Here is a 21,242-nt window from a genome sequence, read left to right as displayed (position 1 = left end):
TATGAAATTGATCATTCCTAGTAGGTGGTATCTTTCCTTTAATTTTTCAAAACCTTTTTCCCAATAAATTCACTGAATAATTAGTATATATTTGTTCTCTCTTTCTTTTTGGTAGTTTATTGATCAAATGTTAACACTTCAAAACTTTAAATTTTCATTTTTTAAACAGCAAATCCCCTATTAGAAGCCTTTGGAAATGCAAAGACTGTTCGCAACAACAACAGCAGTCGTTTTGGGAAATTTGTTGAAATTCACTTCAATGAAAAGGTACTGGAATTTTGTTACAGGTAGCCAGGGATGACTTTTTGCCATAAAATGGAAACGTGAGACTGGTAGTAGGCTGAAGAGATATTAATCTTGCAGCAGGTAGCTGTCCCACTTCATATAGAATCATAGAATCATAGAATTGTAAGGGTTGGAAAGGACCTTAAGATCATCTAGTTCCAACCCCCCTGCCATGGGCAGGGACACCTTGCCCTAAACCATGTGGCTCAAGGCTCTGTCCAACCTGGCCTTGAACACTGCCAGGGATGGAGCATCCACAACCTCCCTGGGCAACCCATTCCAGTGCTTCACCACCCTCACTGTAAAGAACTTCTTCCTTATATCTAATCTAAACTTCCCCTGTTTAAGTTTGAACCCATTACCCCTTGTCCTACCACTACAGTCCCTAAGGAAGAGTCCCTCCCCAACATCCTTGTAGACCCCCTTCAGATACTGGAAGGCTGCTATGAGGTCTCCACGCAGCCTTCTCTTCTCCAGGCTGAACAGCCCCAACTTTCTCAGCCTGTCTTCATATGGGAGGTGCTCCAGCCCTCTTATCATCCTCGTGGCCCTCCTCTGGACTCGCTCCAACAGCTCCATGTCCTTTTTATGTTGAGGACACCAGAACTGTACGCAGTACTCCAAGTGGGGTCTCATAAGAGCAGAGTAGAGGGGCAGGATCACCTCCTTCGACCTGCTGGTCACGCTTCTTTTGATGCAGCCCAGGATACGGTTGGCTTTCTGGGCTGCAAGCGCACACTGCCGGCTCATGTTAAGCTTCTCGTCAACCAACACCCCCAAGTCCTTTTCTGCAGGGCTGCTCTGAATCTCTTCTCTGCCCAGCCTGTAGCAGTGCCTGGGATTGCCCCGACCCAGGTGTAGGACCTTGCACTTGGCTTGGTTAAACTTCATAAGGTTGGCATCGGCCCACCTCACAAGCGTGTCAAGGTCCCTCTGGATGGCATCCCTTCCCTCCAGCGTATCAACCGAACCACACAGCTTGGTGTCATCGGCAAACTTGCTGAGGGCGCACTCAATCCCACTGTCCATGTCACCGACAAAGATGTTGAACAGGACCGGTCCCAACACCGATCCCTGAGGGACACCACTCGTTACAGGTTTCCAACTGGACATCGAGCCATTTACCACAACTGTTTGCGTGCGGCCATCGAGCCAGTTTTTTATCCACCGAGTGGTCCATCTATCAAATTGATGTCTCTCCAATTTAGAGACAAGGATGTCATGTGGGACAGTGTCAAATGCTTTGCACAAGTCCAGGTAGATGACATCAACTGCTCTGCCCCTGTCCATCAGTTCCGTGGTTCCATCATAGGAGGCCACCAAATTGGTCAGGCAGGATTTCCCCTTAGTGAAGCCATGTTGGCTGTCACCAACCACCTCGTTGTTTTTCATGTGCCTTAGCATGTTTTCCAGGAGAAACTGTTCCAAGATTTTGCCAGACACAGAGGTGAGACTGACTGGTCTGTAGTTCCCCGGGTCTTCCACCTTCCCCTTCTTGAAAATGGGGGTTATATTACCCTTCTTCCAGTCATCGGGAACTTCACCTGACTGCCAGGATTTTTCGAATATGATGGACAGTGGTTTAGCAACTTCATTCGCCAGCTCCTTCAGGACCCGTAGATGGATTTCATCAGGTCCCATGGACTTGTGCACGTTCAGGTTCTTAAGATGGTCTCGAACCTGATCCTCTCCTACAGTGGGCCTAACGTCTTCGTTCTCACAGTCCCTGCATTTGCTTTCCAAGACTTGGGTTGTGTGGTCAGAGCATTTGCTGGTGAAGACTGAGGCAAAGAAGTCATTAAGAACCTCAGCCTTCTCCAAATCCATGGTAGCCAGTTCTCCTGATAGCTTCTGGAGAGGGCCCACATTGTCCCTAGTCTGTCTTTTATTTGCTACGTATCTATAGAATCCTTTCCTGTTATCTTTTACATCCCTTGCCAAACTTAATTCTAGCTGGGCCTTAGCTTTCCTAACCTGGTCCCTAGCTTCTCGGGCAATGCTCCTGTATTCTTCCCAGGCCGCCTGTCCTTGCTTCCACCTTCTATAAGCTTCTTTTTTCCCTCTAAGTTTCCTCAGCAGCTCCTTGTCCATCCATGGAGGTCTCCTGGCCCTCCTGCTGCACTTTCTTCTAGTCGGGATGCAACACTCTTGAGCACGTAGCAGGTGATCCTTGAATACCGACCAGCAGTCTTGGGCCCCCCTGCCCTCTAGGACTGTATCCCATGAAACCTTACTAAGGAGGTTCCTGAAGAGGCCAAAGTCTGCTTTCTTGAAGTCCAGGGCAGTGAGCTTGCTGCACGCTCTTCTCACCGTCCTGAGGATCTCAAACTCAACCATCTTGTGATCACTAGAGCCAAGGCTGCCCTGGAGCGTTACATTTCCAACCAGTCCCTCCCTGTTGGTGAGCACAAGGTCCAGCATGGCACCTCTCCTCGTCGGCTCCTCTACTGCTTGAAAGAGGAAGTTGTCTTCCACACAATCGAGGAACCTCCTGGATTGCTTGTGCCGGGCCGTACCATCCCTCCAACAGATGTCAGGATGGTTGAAGTCCCCCATGAGGACCAGGGCCTGCGAGCGTGAGGCTGCTCCTATCTGTCTGCAGAGTGCTTCATCCACAGAGTCCTCTTGATCAGGCGGCCTGTAACAGATCCCCACCGTAATGTCCCCTGTTGTATATTTGTTTTGTATTCTATCACCTTGAAAGGAAAACCAAAGCCATGCAATACTGTGTCATTACTGGAAAACAGTGGGTCATGTCAGCAGCAAAATTGCTTCATCCACAGAAGAATAAAAATTGTTCCCTTAATTTGCAAAAAGGCATATCTAAAGAATAACTTAATTGCTCTTAAGTATTTATGCATTCCTTTAATGCACAAATAAGTGTAAATTGCATATTAGATATAAACAGATAATCATATTTTCGTGCTTTAATATTTTAGTGCATATTTTAACTTTAAATACATTATTGATGTTTTTATGTATTTGTATGAAATTTTGGGACCTCGCATTAGTATTATATATGTGACAGAAGTGATGGAACTGGTTTTTGTCAGAATTACTATTCACTGTGAGGCTTATGAAAAATTTTCTTTGTTTGGGTGTAGTTTTGTTTGGATAGTGTATGTATACACACATTCCACAACTAAGGATGACTGTATGGCTGTCCAGCATGTCCAAGTTGAAGACTTTTGTTGACAGTCTTTGTAGAGATTATGTACGTGCTTCCTAATCTTTCTGATTGAGGACATGAACAAATTATTGCATTTTTTTCCTGCAGACTCTGAGCTCATTATCTGGTCTTGAGCTTGTCATCTTTTCCTAAGTTGTTATCACTTGGTTTTGTAACCAAATTTCCAATCTTTGGTGAATAGTTTAGATAATTCCTTTAAGGGTAGAGGGACTATCTGTTAGTCCAGTTCACATTAATAAACTTATGAATACTTATGTTACTTCAGCTGAAGCAAATAGCACTCCCAATATCTTCAGAAACTGCTTAAAAGCCTGTTTCAGCTTTCCAGTGCAAGATCAGCCTGCGTACTTGAGCTCCAGCCTGTTTACTTGAGCCCCTTTTTTACTAGACTTCACACTTCACAAGACTTCACTTTGTGGTGACCTTATTAGGTCTCGTTTCTCAAAGCAATATGAGTACAGACTGGGGCCTCCTGAATGAGTGGATGACTGCATAACCATAGCCAAATTTGTCAGTCAGTAAGTCCTTCTTAGTTGCTGTAATGTCCATAAGCTCAGGAATTTCCTTGCTCTTAAAATTCCCTGGGCCTAGACAAATCTTATCATAGGCCAGATAAATGGATTTCAAAATCTGTGTCAGACTTCCATCTCAGAAAAGAAGTGCAAGTGTTCAAAATAAAATGTTTGCTCATAATTAGTCTGCCTAAGATGCTGTCCAAATATATAGTCTTTAATTTTAACCCTTCCTTCTCCTTTGCATGAGTCTCAGTGAAATGCAACTAGAGAAGGTTCTAATTGGTAATGGTGCTTACTGCTGTCCAGAGCAAATAAGGGTGGCTGTAGCAATGCTCTTTGCAGGAACTACTGGAATTCTATCACGGATTTCTGCTTGTTCGGGTGAAGCAGACCCTTCTTTTAAGAGGAACTGTATACATGATATATGAGCTGGGAGGAGAAATTATGCTAGAGGCAATGATTTCTTTTATAAGCTTAATACGTATTAGGTGTAGATATATTTTAATCTTCTTTGGAGCAATGCCTGAGTGACTACGATCAGACAAATGTAAATTTAAAACTTCTGAATCTTAAATAATAAAAAATTCAGATAATCAGAAAAAAATATTTCTTTCTCCTAGAACTCGGTGGTTGGTGGATTTGTATCACATTACCTTCTGGAGAAATCTAGGATCTGTGTGCAAGGCAAAGAAGAGAGGAATTATCATATCTTTTACAGGCTTTGTGCTGGTGCTCCAGAAGACATTAGGGAAAAACTGTACCTAAGCTCTCCTGACAACTTTAGGGTGAGTATGAAGAGTCAGTGTTTGTAAAGCTTCTCATATTGCATGCAACCTAATAAGATGCAAATAAAATCAGTGCTGAATGTAATACTCCTAAATATACCTAAATGAAAGAGAACTTAAACAGTAGGGAAATAAGACTTGAATCATTGTGCATATTTCTTTAAAAATGTTAGGTTAATGTTCAGTAGCAGGGAAAAGCAGAGTAGAATTTTAGAAGTTGTTGGGAAATGAAGGGAGAATGAAATATGAGTTATACTGCAACGTACATCTGTGTTTGCAAATAGCATACACAGTTTTGTCATCCCAGCTCAGAAAGGAACAGTGAAAACCTTGGGTGAAGCAGAGGTCATGATTGAAGGCAAGCTCTTGGATAGTATGGGCCTTTTAATTCAGTCCAGTGTGCCTGTTCTTACTACTTCTGATTTGTTTACTGCCTTCCCTTCTTTTCCCCATGCTTTATTTTTAGGGTTTCTGCCCTTTTCTGAGGCTATATGGTTTCTCCTAATTAACACTGATCCTGTGTCATGTTTCTAGTAGCAATCCCAATCCCACAGAAAGGCTGGCTTTCTCTCCTACCATTAAGTTCAGTTCTTGCATTCTTTTCCTCCCATTTTTCCACTTTTTTTACTCCTTCAGTTTAACTTGTTCCAGCTTTCCTTCTTCCTCCCACCCTTCTCTATGTTCAGATTTCTCTATGTTTCAGTTTTCTAAAATGATCAACAAATAATGTGATGTTTCCTTTTGCTTTCTTTTCTTTCTTGGCAGTGATTTTTTTGTTCTCTATTTTATTGTCTGTTTGCCTGAGAGGCTCCAACCCCATTTCCCTTATTTTTAAATTCTCTTTCAATTTCTCAGTGTGTTACATCTCAATTATTGTTTTGGGTTTTTTTTCCCCCTTGAGAAAAGAATACTATTGAACCCTTTCACAACCAGTGCAGCTTTACTGATACAGCTGTTTCTCATTGTTTTCCTGATTGTCCGTTCTCTATCAGAGTCTTTCTAAGCCTATTCACATTTTACACTGTCATCACCAATTTTACTAGTAAGGTGAAGACTTGCCTTCAATCACGCATTCCTGCTATTTAATTATATTTAAATATATTGTTAGGTTTTTGTTTAGTTTTGTTTTTCTTTTCCTTTTGACAATCACACTTGAATTGTAAATATCTACAAATATCACCATGGGCTTTGTTGACTTGTATTAAAAAGAAAAATAGTGGCAAATCAAATCCTACTGATAAATACTGGTCAGTTTGCTTGTCTCCATCTCTCACTACTTTATTGGCTTCTGCTTGGCTTGGAATCTCACAGAAGCAGAATTTTGTGTATTTCTAAAATAGACCAAATCCCTGCTGTGAGTTTGGAATGGTTTTGTAACACAACAATGTGGAATTAGAAGGACATATATTAATCAACTGTCACCTTTTTACACTTCCTTGATCTTAAATGAGGTGAGGAGCACTGCTAACAAAGAATTACCTTACAGTGTTGATTGTTTTCTTTGTTGGTCTATTCTCCTACTTGACTTTCCAAATAAAACTTGGACTGTACTTCTCTCTTACTTTCCCCAAGATCTTTTGTACTTAGTTTCATCAGAATTCAGCAGAGGGCTAGAAGCCTTAAAGATACAAAGTTCCTACTAGTTTTGTGTAAAGTAGTGGTTGCATAGGTGAGACCTAAATCAGTGCATTCCTTGTGGGGAAGGCACGTGTACAGTTGTCACCAAACAGGTTGCTGCTGCTTCTTGGCTTGGCCAAGTCAGTCTCTGCTAACTGATGAGCCAGGAAGCAGGCACAGAGCTGCAGTTCCGTATTGTGCACATCATACATTTGTAGTGTGGTGTCTAGATGATCTTGCTCCATAAAAGACACTGAACGTATTTTAGGGCAAGTTTCCCTACTTCCTCAGTGGTGTTCTTAGGGGTCTTTATATACATTATATTATTTCTTTAAATATTTAGTTTGTATCTTCTTATAGTTCATCTATTTGTACTCAGTTGTGAGTTGATCTGATGCTTATTAAGAAAGAAATGCTTCTGTTCTCTGAAACACACAATACTTAAATGTTTTGGGTTTTTTTTTTAATTTTAATGTAATATGAAACTAGTTTTCCAAACTTCCTTTACTGTGCAGTTACTCTGTACAATGTTCTCTTCTATGATTTAAAGCTAAAATCTTGAATAAATTTTCAAATGTGTATTTTCTTATTGTGCAGCTACTTTTCTATTAAAACTTCTTTCTTGTAGTTAATAGATTTTTAATCCTGGAACTAACTATGCTGTGTGCCCACTGTTCAGCACATTTTTAATCAAAAGCTCTGCTCATGGGAGCACACAAGGCTGTAGATGTCATAGGCAAAATTACAACCTTCTGAAAATCAGGCTGGTGCAGTTACAGTACTAGACAGCCTGAGTGCCTTTATAGTAGGCACTCGCTTGCCTTTTTCATTTATAATTTACAGTCACATCAGCTTTATCACACCGTGACATATTTTGTTTGACTACTTCTAAGTTTGCAGCAGGTACTTTCATTTCCATTAAGAATATTTATTGCTATACCATAAGTTAGTATTTGAATTCAGAGTTCATGTTAAAGGGCCATCTTGCATGTTATATTTAAAAATTTTGCACTTCTCCCCCCCACCTCCCAAGTTAAACTGCATTATCTTTAATTAAAATACCCTTAGGGTAATTTTCATCTTTGTATGTATATAAATGAATATAAATATACTTGAAATTTATTAGTCATATTGCACTAAATTTTCATGAAGTAGTGCTTTATAGAAGATTTTTGGAAAAAAGACCAGTAGAAGGTTTTCTTCCTAAATTTGTATTGCTTTTGTCAAGATTATTTTTTCTGTGTTCTTCATTCTTATTTGTTGCTCCAGGTTTTATCATAAAATGGGTCTGAATGATCAAGCTTGTACCACTTTTTTACCACATATTTTGTTGACTGCATGTCTCTCTGTTTCAAATGTCATATAAATACTGTCTTTTAAGCTTCTAATAATACATGGAGATATTACACTACGAAAGGTTTGATGATTGATCAGCATTTTGATATTAATTCTATTTTTTTGGACAAGAACATCATTGAGAAAAAAAGTCGTACTCTTAAATTGGTTATTTAAAAACACCATCTCTAAAGTTGCAGTTTTGCTTCGGCTCTTTTGTGCCATGTGTCTTGTGCCTTTTAGCTTATCAAGATTCAAGTATGTTTTACTTTTTGCCTGGTTTATCTTCACTAAACTCACTTGAAAATAGGACCATCTCAAATCTAAGGTAATTCTCATTTTTCACAGAAGTGAAACATTATTAAAAGACAAAAGATAACTTAATGTTCCTCCACCCTCTGAGTAGGCTTGCTTCCCTTTGACTTAAGTGATCCCTTCCCAAGCTTTTGGTCATCTTGGCATAGGCATGCAGTTGCTCTGGGTATGTGAACCAAGGCAGCTGCATTGGCTGTACCTTGTCTAGATTCCAGAAGCACTGATGGGGGTTACGTCTCTGTTAGTTCATCCTTCTCCTGCAGTTGCCCTGGGGAAGCGTTAATTTACTCAGCAAGGGACTATGAAAAGTTGCAGGTTTCTTACCCAGCCCTCCTTGAAGCACATCTGCACAAAAGCACGCAGTCCTGGATGCTTGTGTTGTAGGTTCCCCTGCAGAAGTTTTCAGAAATTCAAAGTCATTAGGTAACCCTGTGCTGAACCTTGCAGGTCTGGGTGCCTTGGACTATACTGCATGGCTTTGAAAGTAAAGCTGCACAGTAAATCTGTACCTGGAGTATAGTTGATGGACATGAGGAGCTGAATTTTTTTCAGATCTTAATCTGAGAGAAATCAGAGTATCTTTTGTTTGGGTCACTGATGTTATATGGAGGTGTTGTACTTCACAGTAAAAAAAAAAAGGGGAAAAGAAGAAAAAAATGTAATGGTTTGTTAGATGTAGTATATGATAATCTCAAGCTGTGTATTTGTGTGCTTCAAAAATATAATTTCTCCTAGATTTAGTATGTAAATATACTTGAGTTTTGAACTTTCAAATGAAAGCCATTATCTGGTGATTAAATGTCTCTTACATTGGTTATTACTGAATACCATAGTGGTTCACGTTCTCAGCCTGTCAGGTGAGTTTCCACACACTCCTATTGAAAAGTTCACGTATCATTTCCAGTTTCTGAGATAGTGTTTCTAATACTGTAATACAGGGATACATTGTGTTTAAAGTATGCTGTGCTTTGCATTCTTATTGGCTGATAAAACTTTTCAATATTTTGTTAAACACCAAGCTAACTTTGAACAGTGTTTCTTGTCACTTTGTTTTAACATTAAATTTGTCGCCTAGTTTTCTTCTGCTGTTAGAAATGCTGTATTTTACTTTTTAAAATTTCGTACAGAATTTTAATCAAAGTATAGAATTATCTGTGTTCACCTAGTTGAAAACATCTTCTTTGTTCATGGGCTAAAGCAAAGAATCAGTTCACTTCCTTTAGACAAACAACTCTGTCAAGCTTTTTTAGACAGAACTCTCACTTTGAGCTGAATGAATCAGAAGGAAAAAGCTGGCAATCCCATATTGCTGGAAGAGTTAGTCATTATCTGAATGCCTGGTCTATTCCCTTTACTATACAACACGAGATCGATATTAGAAGCCAGGTCGTGAATGAGGCTTCAGCTTGTACCATGTTATAAGCTTTTAATACTCTTCAAGCTTTTTAATCCACTATCTCTTACCACCTATAGAAATACTTTACTAGTGAGGAAAAAATGAGTAAAGTTTGATACTACAAATGGGTCAGAAAATTTATTTTCTTGTTTCTTAATTTTGGTTGCCTTTCCATTCATAGGTTTAGTTGAGTCAAACATTGAATATCCCACTGTATCAAAAAGTATTTTAGTTGTCAAAATTAAGAAGCTTTCAATAGAATGTTTACTGTTGCACTTTGGTAATTTTGCAGATGTGAATAAATACATTTTCAAGGAATGGATTCTGAATACCTACTATGTTGTTGGTATCATATGATTAAATCAAGCTATGTAGATCACGCCTTAAGTAAAAGCATGTTTTCCTTACTTCTAAGTATACATTTCCACTTTTTTTGTTCTTACAGTATTTAAATCGAGGCTGTACCAGATACTTTGCTAACAAAGAAACAGACAAGCAGATTTTGCAAAATCGCAAGAGTCCTGAGGTATGTTTGTATCTTCAGTTAGTTTATATTATTAACTAATGCAGATAGAGCTGAAAATAATGATTACAGTTTTACGGTGTGGAATGAAACGTTCATTTTACACATCTTTATAGGTCTAAATGGCCATTGTCAAAGCTGGTATATTCAGAACTCTGATTTTGGAGTTCAGTCCTAGAAATATATTTTAACACCTTAAAATCCCAAATGGAACAGATTATAAAATTGTTTCCTTTTCATTCTTATATTATTATAACACTTATGATGCAGCTTGTCTTCCGTGCAAAACAAAAACCTATCCAAGACTTCGTAATTTTCTTTTTAAATCTTACTACTGCTAGGAATAGGTAGAAGCGGTAGGTTTTTTACAGAGCTATTTATACTGTGTGGATTTTTGAAGTGATGCTCCAAACTGTTTTATAAAACAATGTAGCCTCACTTCCAGCATAGTTCTATACCCGTTTGCAGTACACTGCATTCTTTGTTGGTTTTTGTTGTCCCCTGGCTATGAACTGTTACAGCAGAGCATGGCATTTCCTGAAAGAAAGTGTGAAACATTAAAACATTTCTTTCCTCTTGCTCCGTTTCTGTTTACGTTTTAAAAAACTGGAATGACCAGAATTTTATATCATTTAATCCTTTGAGCTTGTTCACGAGGACACGAAAGAATTTGATCTGAATTAATAGTATATGTGAATTGGAAGTCGTTCAAACACTTCATGAAACTTCTGCTCTGTTCTCTAATGTAATTTTCATCTATTCATACCTAAAATATGAATTTCTCACTTGTATAGCTGGAAGATACTTCAAATATGAATGAAATCTGTACTTCTGATTCAGTGGCAGGGCAAGCTGCATATACGTGTAGAAAAATACAAAGATAGCTTTATTCAAGAGCTTCTCTCCTGCCGTGACTATGCCATCTCTTTTACCTTTAAGAAATTGGGATTGAGATTGTACATAGCTCATGCCTAGCTATGAAATACAGTATAGCTACCCTTTGCTCAAGTCAATGTTGTAAAGTCTGCTTCTGGATTTCTGGTGTTTGTGTGTTGTAACACTGAGCATTTAATGCCAGTTTCTTTTGCCTTGAATGTAGGCTTATTTCTATAATCAGGGATGGTGGAGAATGAGTTATAGAAATGCTGATTTGATATTACCATGAAGCACAAATCTGGTAGATATTTATTTCTTGTCAAGCATACAGACTAAGAGATGGTTGGGAGATTTTTGCCTCAGTTTACCTTATTTGCTCTAAATGAAGATTTGTAATAAAGTTCCTCAATTATGTAGGCATAAAGTATCAATATTCACTTATTCTTGCTGCTAAAAGATGAACCTGTGCGATCTTCTGTTACTGATGTGATTTATAGGCGGGTGTTCTGTCATAAAGCGTGTCCTGTAAAGGACTTGATTTGAAATAACGGTCTAAACGAAAACATACTGAAAGAATAATTCTGAAAATGTTTTAGACATTAAAGTGGAGCTACTATATGAGGCCATAATGCATAATCCCTTCAAATTCACAACTATGTGAATTTGAAGGCTCAATAAAGGATTAAATTCCAGTGATATTTAAACCTAGTCTAGCCACTTAAACAGGAAATACATTGCATTGTTCAGGTTTTTAAATCTGAAATATAGTATTTGCTCTGTCATTTTATGAAAAGATATTGTTTATTTTAATAAAAGTAGCTGGAATAGTAAATTAATACTTAAATTATTTTTGTGTTTTCCTTATCAGGAAGATGAGGTGATCATTTTACATAATTGAGATGTAGTTTAATTTTACTGATGTGTCTCAGTATTGTGTGAAGTGAATTTTTCAGATGCATGTGGTGTTTTGATGAAAATCGTGTTAGCTCATTTGACATTAGTGAGACTTCTATTTAATTATCCCTTTTAGTTGAAAACATTTTAAAGTAGCTAAAAATGTAGCTCAGTCTGTGCATGTTCAGTTACTCTTGATTGCATGCAGATGTGTTACTAGCTACTATTTAAACCCATTAATAGTTAAAATGGCTTTTGATGTATTTAAAGTGGGAAAATCAACAAAATGTTAAATTGGTGTTTTAAAAGTAGCTGGTATTCTTCTAACCCATAGAGCACTGCAAACAACTTTTCTTTTTCTTAATCACCAGCAAACGTTAGCAAGTATATTTCTCTAAATAAGTCTGTTTAGGATGGGGTAATTCTTCCAGTTCTGGTTTGTCCTATACTCCTTTCCCATGGCCTTTTAGACTTTCTATCATCCTATCACAAGGACCTCAGTCTTCTTTCAACTGCTAGGGGCTAGAAGCACTCCTTTGTATAAATGTTTTGATAGCTCCCTGGCTGGAGTCTTCCTTTCCGCTGCTCACTGTCCTGTATTCCCATCCTTAGCTGTCACATTCTCCAACTTCTGCTTTCTGAAGATAGTTTGAAGTTTGCTTTGAAGTTTGCAGATCATGCTTCGAAGTATTGACAAATTAAAACAAATTAGGGTTCTTGCAATGAAGAGCTCTAGTATCTTTCTACTTAGTTTAGCATGCTTTTTCCTGCTTTTTGTTATGGTTTTTTCTTGACCGGAAATAATTGCATTTACTTTAAAATCACTTACTGAATTTTTTGTTTATCTTGTTATTTTATAGTATCTCAAAGCAGGTTCCTTGAAGGATCCACTCTTAGATGATCATGGAGATTTTAACAGAATGTGCACAGCAATGAAAAAGATTGGACTGGATGATGCAGAAAAGCTTGATCTTTTTAGAGTAGTGGCTGGTGTCCTTCACCTTGGAAATATTGATTTTGAGGAAGCTGGGAGCACTTCAGGTTAGAAAAAACAAATTGTTTTCTGTAAAAATGTCTCTTGATTATAGATGATTCCTTTCCATGTGAATTACTGCTTTAGAAAGCTGTCTTGTGTTCCAGGGTAATTTAGTCTTAATTCACTCCATTTTGAAGTCAGGTTTACCTGTTTGTTTTAAAATTGTAATTCTTTACATGCTTTGAAAGCAAATAGGCTCTCACTGAAATTGTTCAAGAAACTGTTCCATGCAAAGTTTGATACAAAGATATGTTGGTACAAGTGTAGCCGGGACTTAATAGCAGAATGTGCAGGAAAGCTGAGGAGGGGGAATGAGTACTTTGGAAACAGTTGTTTTTACCTTAGTACTAAAGTCAGCCTCTTTAAGTTGAGAACTGCTGTCCATGTATTCCTGAAAGACTGAAAAAGCTCACGTTCTGGATATACAACAAATCTATAGTAGTAAAGATACGTATGTAGATCTTTATCTTCAATATATACAGATGCGGTGAAATTGGTTCTTCTTACTCCTGCTTCAAGGAGTAGGTTGTTAGGAAGGGCATAGCAAAGAACATTTTACAAAGTGTTTTGAATGGTAAATTGAATGAGTACTAGCCTTACAGGTTCGCTAGCTCCCAACCCCAAGCACAGAGTCACCACAGAACTGTACAGACACTCTGCTCGGAAGAGATTGTAAGAGGTCTCTAGTCCAATTTGTCCTCGACAAAGTAGGGCGAATATAGAATTCAGACTGGTTAGCTCACAGAAAAGGGCTGTCACAGAGAAGGTGAGGGTGTATTTTTGTTTGTTTGGGTTTGTTGGGGGTTTTTTGGGTGGTGGTTGTGTTTTGTTTGGGTTTTTTTTTTTTTTGTGTGTTTGGTTTTTTTTTGGTTTTTTTTTAGTGTGGTGTTTTTGGTTTTTTTTTGGAGGGGTGGTGTTTGGGGTTGTTTTTTCTTCTTTTTTTTTGGTTGGTTTGGGTTTTCCCCCCCCCTTAGGTCAAATCAGAACCTTCCCAGTATCACTTCATGATGTCTCCATCTTCATGGAGAGGACACGATTAATGTCCTCTTGATTAATGTCACATGAAATGAACACGATTAATGTGACTGAATCTGGGAAGACATGGGGGTAGAGAAGGGTAGTGGCTTCACAGGGCTCAGCACTAAGCTGACAGGGAGATCCTTGTTTGGGCTTTCTGGGAGTTGGGACTTTGGGATTGACAAGGTGGTGAAAAAGGTGCAAATGTGAATGCAGAGGCAGTTTCAGGAGGCAAATGAACAAGGAGAAACCATGGACGATGAGTAAAGTCAGGGTTTAGAGAAGAGAAAGAGGACATCAGAAAACTTTATTTTCTCTGAATTCGGAATTTCAAACCCTTTTTTTTTTCTTGTTTTTTTGGGGGGTTTTTTGGGGGGTTTTTGGGTTTGTTTTGGTTTTTTTTTTCCTGGAATAAGTTACTGAACTTCCAAAATGTTCATTGCAAATACAGGCTATATTCTGCTCTCACATTGTACATGTACACACAGGGTGCACATTTGAACTGCTCCAGGCAGTGTGTCTCTTACCAGAGGCCCTCTAAAGTCCTGTTGCTGCTTCAAAAACCTGGGAAACACTAAACAAAAGCTGTTTTTCTACAGAAAAGCTCTGTTTCAGAGCTTCCAAAATCAAGTCACAAAAGCCTTAATCTTTTAAGGACTCCTTTTATGTTTTTTTTCCCCTTTTTTCTTTTTTTTTTTTACTAGTTATTTAAGTTATTTATCCCTTTTGGTCTCTTCACTTATCTGTAGAAATAAATTTTACTGAGAGCAACAGAAAATAAATGTAATCGTGACACATGTAATTAAGTGTTAGATTTTGCTAAAGTGTTTGAGTGCTTCAGTTAGAGATTTATGAACCTGTAGTGGCTGGATGAGCTCTGGCGCTGAGGCCATGGTGCCAGGCAGAAGGAAGCACACCTCCCAGCTGTTTACCTGGGAAAATGTACATACCATTATCTGAAAATGTAAGTGATGGGAGTCTGCTGCACCAGACACTTCTGCTGCAGTGCAAGGAAGCCTGGGGGATTCCAGAAGTTTAAATCCCTACCGTTAGTTGCTAGGTATTAGCATTTTAGCATTTTGGGATAGTTCTTTCACTTACAAGCAGGTTAGCTTTTAGTTCTTTCATTTACAAGCAGGTTAGCTTTTGAACAGCCCACGTTTAGAACAATAGTCTAGAAATACGGAATTTTTTTTTTTTTTTTTGGCATGTGTTTTGTGTTTGTTGTATTTTGTTTTGCCTTTTTTGTTGTGGTGGGTTTTTCTGGTTTTATTTTTGTTGTTTTGGTTTTATTTTGGGGGTTTCTTGGTTTTGGGAATTGACTCTTCACATTTAATATATGGATTTCCGGGGCAATCTTTAATTCCTTCAGAGTTGGGTTACTTCTAGTCGCCGTGGCAAGATCATCACCCGTTCAGTGCTTTTCCTTAGAATTTCCCATAGAACCGCCCAAGTGGCAGCTGTTGCAGTGACACTAGCGAGCAGGCTTTAAAGCAGGCGAGCGCGCCGGGACCTGTCCGCCGCGGGCAGGGCCCGGCGGAGGCGGTGTGCCGGCAGTGTGCCGGCAGTGTGCCGGCGGTGTACCGGAGCGCGGCTGTGCTGTTGCTCGCAGGGGGCTGCACGGTGGGGCCGCGGAGCGAGCCGGCGCTGGAGTGCTGCGCGGCGCTGCTGGGGCTCGACCGGGATGACCTGCGCGGCAGCCTCACCACGCGCGTCATGCTCACCACGGCAGGGGGCGCCAAAGGAACGGTCATCAAGTGAGTACTGCGCGATGCCCCCCCCCTTCTCTCCCTGCCTGCGGCCCCGGGGGGGCGGGAGCGGGGCGGGGGAGACGCGCGTCCGCAGGGGTCTTCCCCGGCGTGCACACCTCTGCGGGGGGCGCCCAAAGCAAGTGCGGCCGGGGGCTGGGAGCCGCGGAGCCGCCCCAGAGCTTTGGGATCTGCCTCTTGGGACGGCGTTTGTCCGCTGTCGTACTCGCGAAAAACTCGCTCAGGCTCCCCCTCGACCGTTTACAAGTATGAACCGAGTTTCAGCTTGCACAAGCGCAGCTCTTCATGACGCTTACTAAGTGGTTTACAAAACAAATACAAAAATACAAACCCCATGGTACTACAAAGACATGAGTCTGCAGCAGACTGACATCCTTAGTCCCTTCAAAACGGAAACAATGTGTTGTGCTTTTCCATCGTGCAAATGATAATTAAGAGATGGCAAGGGCTTTTATTTATTTATTTATTATTTATTTTCCCAAACCAGTTGATCTGAATGCGCATTTTTAGATTCTTGGGCTTGCTTATTTTGTTGTTACTGGAGTATTATTTTAATTTTTATTGGGAAGAGTGGCAGTTGTACGATGTCTGACTAAAATGCCTTTCATTTTCAGGAAAAAAGCAGCATTGAATAAGTCACTATCACATTTTATAAAGCCTCTCACATGTCAGTGAGTATGCTATGTGGCCAAAGAAAGCATAGCAGTCAGCCTGTTAAATCCGTAACTCACAGAAAATTAGATATGCTAGAAGATCTGACGGGTACACTGTGTCAAGGATTGTTAATGCTGTGCCTGAAGTATTTCAGAAGATACTTGGATGTCTCTTTCTTGTAATAAAAATAGTGGAACAGGATGAATTTAAGGGAAAGGGTTTTTAGGTTTGGTTTGGGTTTTTTTTTTTTTTCTGTAGCTGTTAAGAATACCTCACTGTTGAAGTAAACAGTGACCTTAAAAAAAGAATGATTATCCCTTTCATCTTGACAAGAAGCTGTTATCAAGGTAACTGCCTAGGCACAGAATTAGCATAGTGTTTTCTTTCTGTATGCAGAGATGTTTCCTTTTTTTATTTTTTTAATGAAAAACCTCTAGCTTCCACCACATTTGTTTCTTGTTGAGATTGATCCTCCTAGCATGCAGGCTGTCAGGGATGCCAGCTAAGCTGCGTGCAACTGAATTGTGTCTTTTAGTATTTGGGTTTCTATGTTGTGTATTTTCTGGAGGTAAAGAAAACATGGCATCAAAAACTGAACTTGGGCTAAACAGTTTGGAGCACATTGAAAGTAATTGTCAATGTTTAGCTGAATGCATCAGTCTTTTAATTAGGAAACTGATTGGCATTCACTTCAGTCATTGGAAGAATGCACGGGTACTTCCTATTGACTTACGGAAACAATGAAATTGTTTTAGTGAATCAGAAATACAATTTTATGTGCATTACACCAGAAGTTTAGTATTTGAAAGCTATAATTATCTGCATTAATGTGGTAGATATAAGTTCCTTGCATATTTTATGTTTTTTGAAATTTATTACTATCATTTATATTTATGTCTTGTAGTATGAAGTATTTGCTAATATTTCATAAACTCGTGGACTGAAACAAAGTAATAGCTGATTGATTTAACCTTGGTATGTCACTGTGGCTAGTAAGGTGGCAGGTGTGGATCTTTGAGCACTTGAGAGCATTGGCTTTTTTAGTTCTCAAGGGATGTAGTGGATTTGAATAATGAAGATTTCCAGTGGTCGAGAGCTCATTCTGTGCAGGAGAAGTAATCTTGAACTCTACTAATTCTAACCAATAATAATAGATTAAAATATGATAGCTATAGTGGAAATACTGTTCAGTACCTGCTTCCTAATCTGCAGGGTGAAGCTGATCTTCCTGGCCAAAGTTTGAGCATAGTAAACCACCGGTGACAGTCTCTGCTGTTTGAACATCATGGTTTTTTAGGGAACACAGAAGCTCTTCTGTATTAATGCATATTCAGAAATCTTAACTTTAGCATGGGTACGGGCATTTGTTCCAGTAAAACATTATTACCGAATAGCTGATCTTTGAGGTGTATTTCTAGTAGGGCAAACAAGTAGCTTTTTGGTGGTCTGCATATTCTGTACTTTGAAAGAAGGGATGTTCAAGAGTTAGAACTTCATAGTGACTACCATGGGAAAAGTTGTAATGCAGGGACAAATAGTAAGTAATGACTGGGGAGGGGTTATTCTGCCCTCAGTTAAAAGCTCAAGATCTATATCTCTTCATGATGTATTCAGTAATGCATTACTGGAAAGTGGTTATAAATTCCTCTTCTCCCCCCTCAGTTATTAGAAATTGGGGACTCTTGTTCATTATCATCTTGCTGCCTTATCAGCTGAGACAGAAAGTTACAAATAATTTTTGCCTTATAACAACCTTTAACATGTAGGAGGACATGGGTCTCGAAGGTCGAAGTGCCTTCAGTGGCCAGTATTTTCCAGGTTTTACTGTTTGCTCTCTCCCAGACCATGTCTAAATTGACCACGAAATCTTTGATGTATTCATCCAGGAGAACTTTTAGCAGTATTATGGACAACATTAGAGTAGAAAATTACATATTATACAGTACAGATGGTGCTCATATTGACACAGGGCAGTATGACAATTGCAGGTTTTGAAAGTTAGTAACGCTTTTTACTTAATTCAGCTTGTGATCTGCTTTCTCTGCTAACTCACTGCTTACCTGGTTATTCTTCATCTTGCATTTGCATTTTTGAATTCTCCTAAGTATACAATCACACACCTTTACCAAAATCTATCTTGTGGATTTTTAGATCGTATTTTCAATTTGTGAAAACAATTTTGTATGCTAATGTTGTTACCAACATTTTCTGCTTTCCTAGTTCAGTGTTATCAGACCATTTTTTGAAAATACCCTTACTTTTCATATTCCTTTTAAGTGAAAGTGTTAACTGGAAGCAGAAGGGGGTTGAACAAATCGCATCCATGACAGATTCAGATGGCACCCCACTGGAAATGCTCTCAGTGAACTATTGACTCATCCTCTGAGAGCAGATTAGTTTTGGCTGTTGTACGCATAACATACAGATAAAGTGTTTCTGTATAGTTTCCCTTTGAGAACGTTTCATGGTGCATAGCAAGCACTAAAGCAAAGGTTTTTCATAATATATGGCTTCCCTTTCACCACATCTCAAGTAACCCTGTCAAGCAAGGTTTCTTAAGAGCAAATTCAATTTTTGATGCAGCTTCAAATTCACTTTGGATTAAGACTGTAAAGATTTTCTGTTCAGCATATTTATACCGATAAGCCTGGGGCATTGTTAACAGTGTACTGTTTCAAAAGTCTGCAAACACAGGGAGCTATGTTTTTGTGGCAGTACTTTATTTTTCCCCAATGTTTAATTTTGTGGATGGCAAAAATGAATTCAGAGGACTCATTCCACCATCTCAAAGGATTAATGCATCAAGCCTTTTTATCTAGCCTTTTCTAAACTTGTGCAGCTAAAAGCAAACATATGCTGACAAGTACACAAATATCTTTTTCTCGTGTGCCTTACTGCATGTACAAGGAAAGTGGACTGGAATGTTTTAGATGTTTGTTAAAGAGTCACCAGTTTTTTCCACGGTAGCAATAGTTTCTAAACGATTTGATTGCCATCAGTATTAGGGTTTTGACAAGTACATTGTTTTATTTTGTTCCAATAACCCAAAGAGCTACTCATTTCTCTCCCTCTTTCTTAGGGACCTTTTGTGTGCAAGTAGATCATGTGAGTCTTAGCAGGTCACAGTGAATAAATAGCTCAGCTGAAATCACTGTGCTTAGAGTATAACAAAGGCTTTGTTCTGCTGGGCACAATGGAGCCAACAAGGAACAGTAGGAGGGTGATGTTAAATGCTATCTCTTTGAATTTTATTAAATACTAATGTGCAGTGGAGTGACAGGGACACTTGCCAGCTGCACTACGTTTATCTGTCCTTGTTACTCTCCCAAAAAGAGCATAATAATCACCTTGTTGGCTGATGTTTTTGCCATCCATGTAAAGTGTGTTTACATACAGAAATTATGTGTTAGTATTCAAAATCCAGTACACCGCTTAGACTGTAAATGCACCGTACTACTCTCTTACTCAGTTTCTCGATTTCCAAGAAGACTTTCAAAAAGGACTCCATCAGCACAAAGTAAATTATTTTACACTGTGTAAAATTTAACTTGCGTCATTCCACATCTTCCAGCTCCTACGAAGAATCTCCTACCAAAATGCCATTTTTTGGGTGGTGGTACCAAAGCCTCTGTTGGAAAAACACTGTATTTGTTAAAAAAAAAAAAAAAAATTTTTTTTCTACAGTTTTTGGAACTTCTCTTAAATGACAAATATGCTGCTTACATTCTTTAGTTATGTAGGCCTTTCACGAGGTAGGGTCACTTCATCCAGGCCATTTTATTTGTGAAGCAGTAACTATTGGATGACAGTAATTGATGGGTATCACTTCACCTGCTTTCTCTCCCTTCATTGTTGTCAACCGTGGGCAAATTATGCATACTTTAATTGCAGTTTATTTGTTCTTGAAAATGTTTGGGGACTGTTGCACAGAATTGTCCACAGGATAAATCAGCCCATGAAAATGCTTTCCCCTAGGCCTCAAACTCCTTGGATTGCTGGAAAGCATGCTAAATAAATTAACATGAAGACCAAACAAGTTCTGTGGGGTTTTTTTTTGTTTTGTTTTGGGGCGGGTTTTTTTGGGGTTTTTTTGGTTTTCGTGTTTGGTTTTTTTTTTCTTCCCTGTTCCTTACACATAGCTGATGAACGGAGGGGGTGAAATGGAGAAAGGAAAATGTATGTTTTCCTGTTCAGACAAGAAACAGGAGGAGGAAAGAGGTTCCTTTGTTAGTGTGTAGACCAGAGGAAAGGAGGAGCTGAGTTGGGAGCAAGTTCATGAGAGTTGGGAGCAAGTTCATGAGAAGGAAGTTACGTGTTCTGAATGTCACTTGTGTAATAGGACTATTTTGTATCTCCTGGCCCAGCGCAATTTCAGCATTATTTTGTGATTCTATACTTTCAGCTGTGCAAAATGCATTGCAGGGGTACTTTTACTTTCCATAGATTTCTGCTGCATACTATGAAATTTAACGATAAGGTTTTGTGCAGCCTCTGGAGTCCTCCTTAATAGTGGTAGAATTTGATATTTTTGAAGAATTGGGCCATTTGATAAATACTTGCTCTAGAAGTATGACTGTTCGCTGTGTTGTTTAAATAAAAAGTAAATGGAAAGCATGAATAATTTTAGTGTATGGTATTATGTAAGAGGCCTGCAGCTGACATGTGGGAATTAGTATTCTGATCTCTTAAACGTATCAGAATGGAATGTAAAGGTACCTTCCTTCTATTTATAAAGTAAGATTTCTGTCAGTACTCATTACCTTAAGATAAGTCAGGAGATACTTAGTGAACGACAAGATTATGTGTTAAAGCTAATTACTATCAAATGTAATGTAGCTGCAGGTGTCCTTAGTGAACGGAGTCTGGTTCCCTGACTTACTGGTCACAATAGAAAGTGATCTCCATCAGTCTCACGTTTCTGTATCAGAAGTACCATCCTTGAAAAAATACAGAAATAATAAATATGACTTAGTTTAGTGCTTGTGAATTCTGGGAAGTGAAGGAAATGATGCGGTATGGGTAAGCTGTTGTCATG

General features: G+C 39.0%; 1 protein-coding gene across 3 annotated transcripts in view; it reads left to right on the top strand.

Moving 5' to 3' along the window:
• Positions 1-21,242, top strand: part of MYO6 (myosin VI) — a 113,009-nt gene that overhangs the window by 49,701 nt on the left and 42,066 nt on the right. For all 3 annotated transcript variants that reach the window (XR_003991943.1, XR_003991944.1, XM_030490171.1), the window contains exons 8-12: positions 170-267; positions 4,611-4,775; positions 9,884-9,964; positions 12,592-12,772; positions 15,397-15,541. Coding sequence is in view for 1 of the 3 variants with exons in the window: in XM_030490171.1 (XP_030346031.1) it covers positions 170-267; positions 4,611-4,775; positions 9,884-9,964; positions 12,592-12,772; positions 15,397-15,541 (670 nt within the window). In the remaining 2 variants the exon portion in view is untranslated. The remainder of the gene's footprint in view (positions 1-169; positions 268-4,610; positions 4,776-9,883; positions 9,965-12,591; positions 12,773-15,396; positions 15,542-21,242) is intronic.

This window comes from Strigops habroptila, chromosome 6 (assembly GCF_004027225.2).
Source record: "Strigops habroptila isolate Jane chromosome 6, bStrHab1.2.pri, whole genome shotgun sequence".
NCBI classification, from domain to species: domain Eukaryota; kingdom Metazoa; phylum Chordata; class Aves; order Psittaciformes; family Psittacidae; genus Strigops; species Strigops habroptila.
This window is presented reverse-complemented; position numbering and strand designations above follow the sequence as displayed.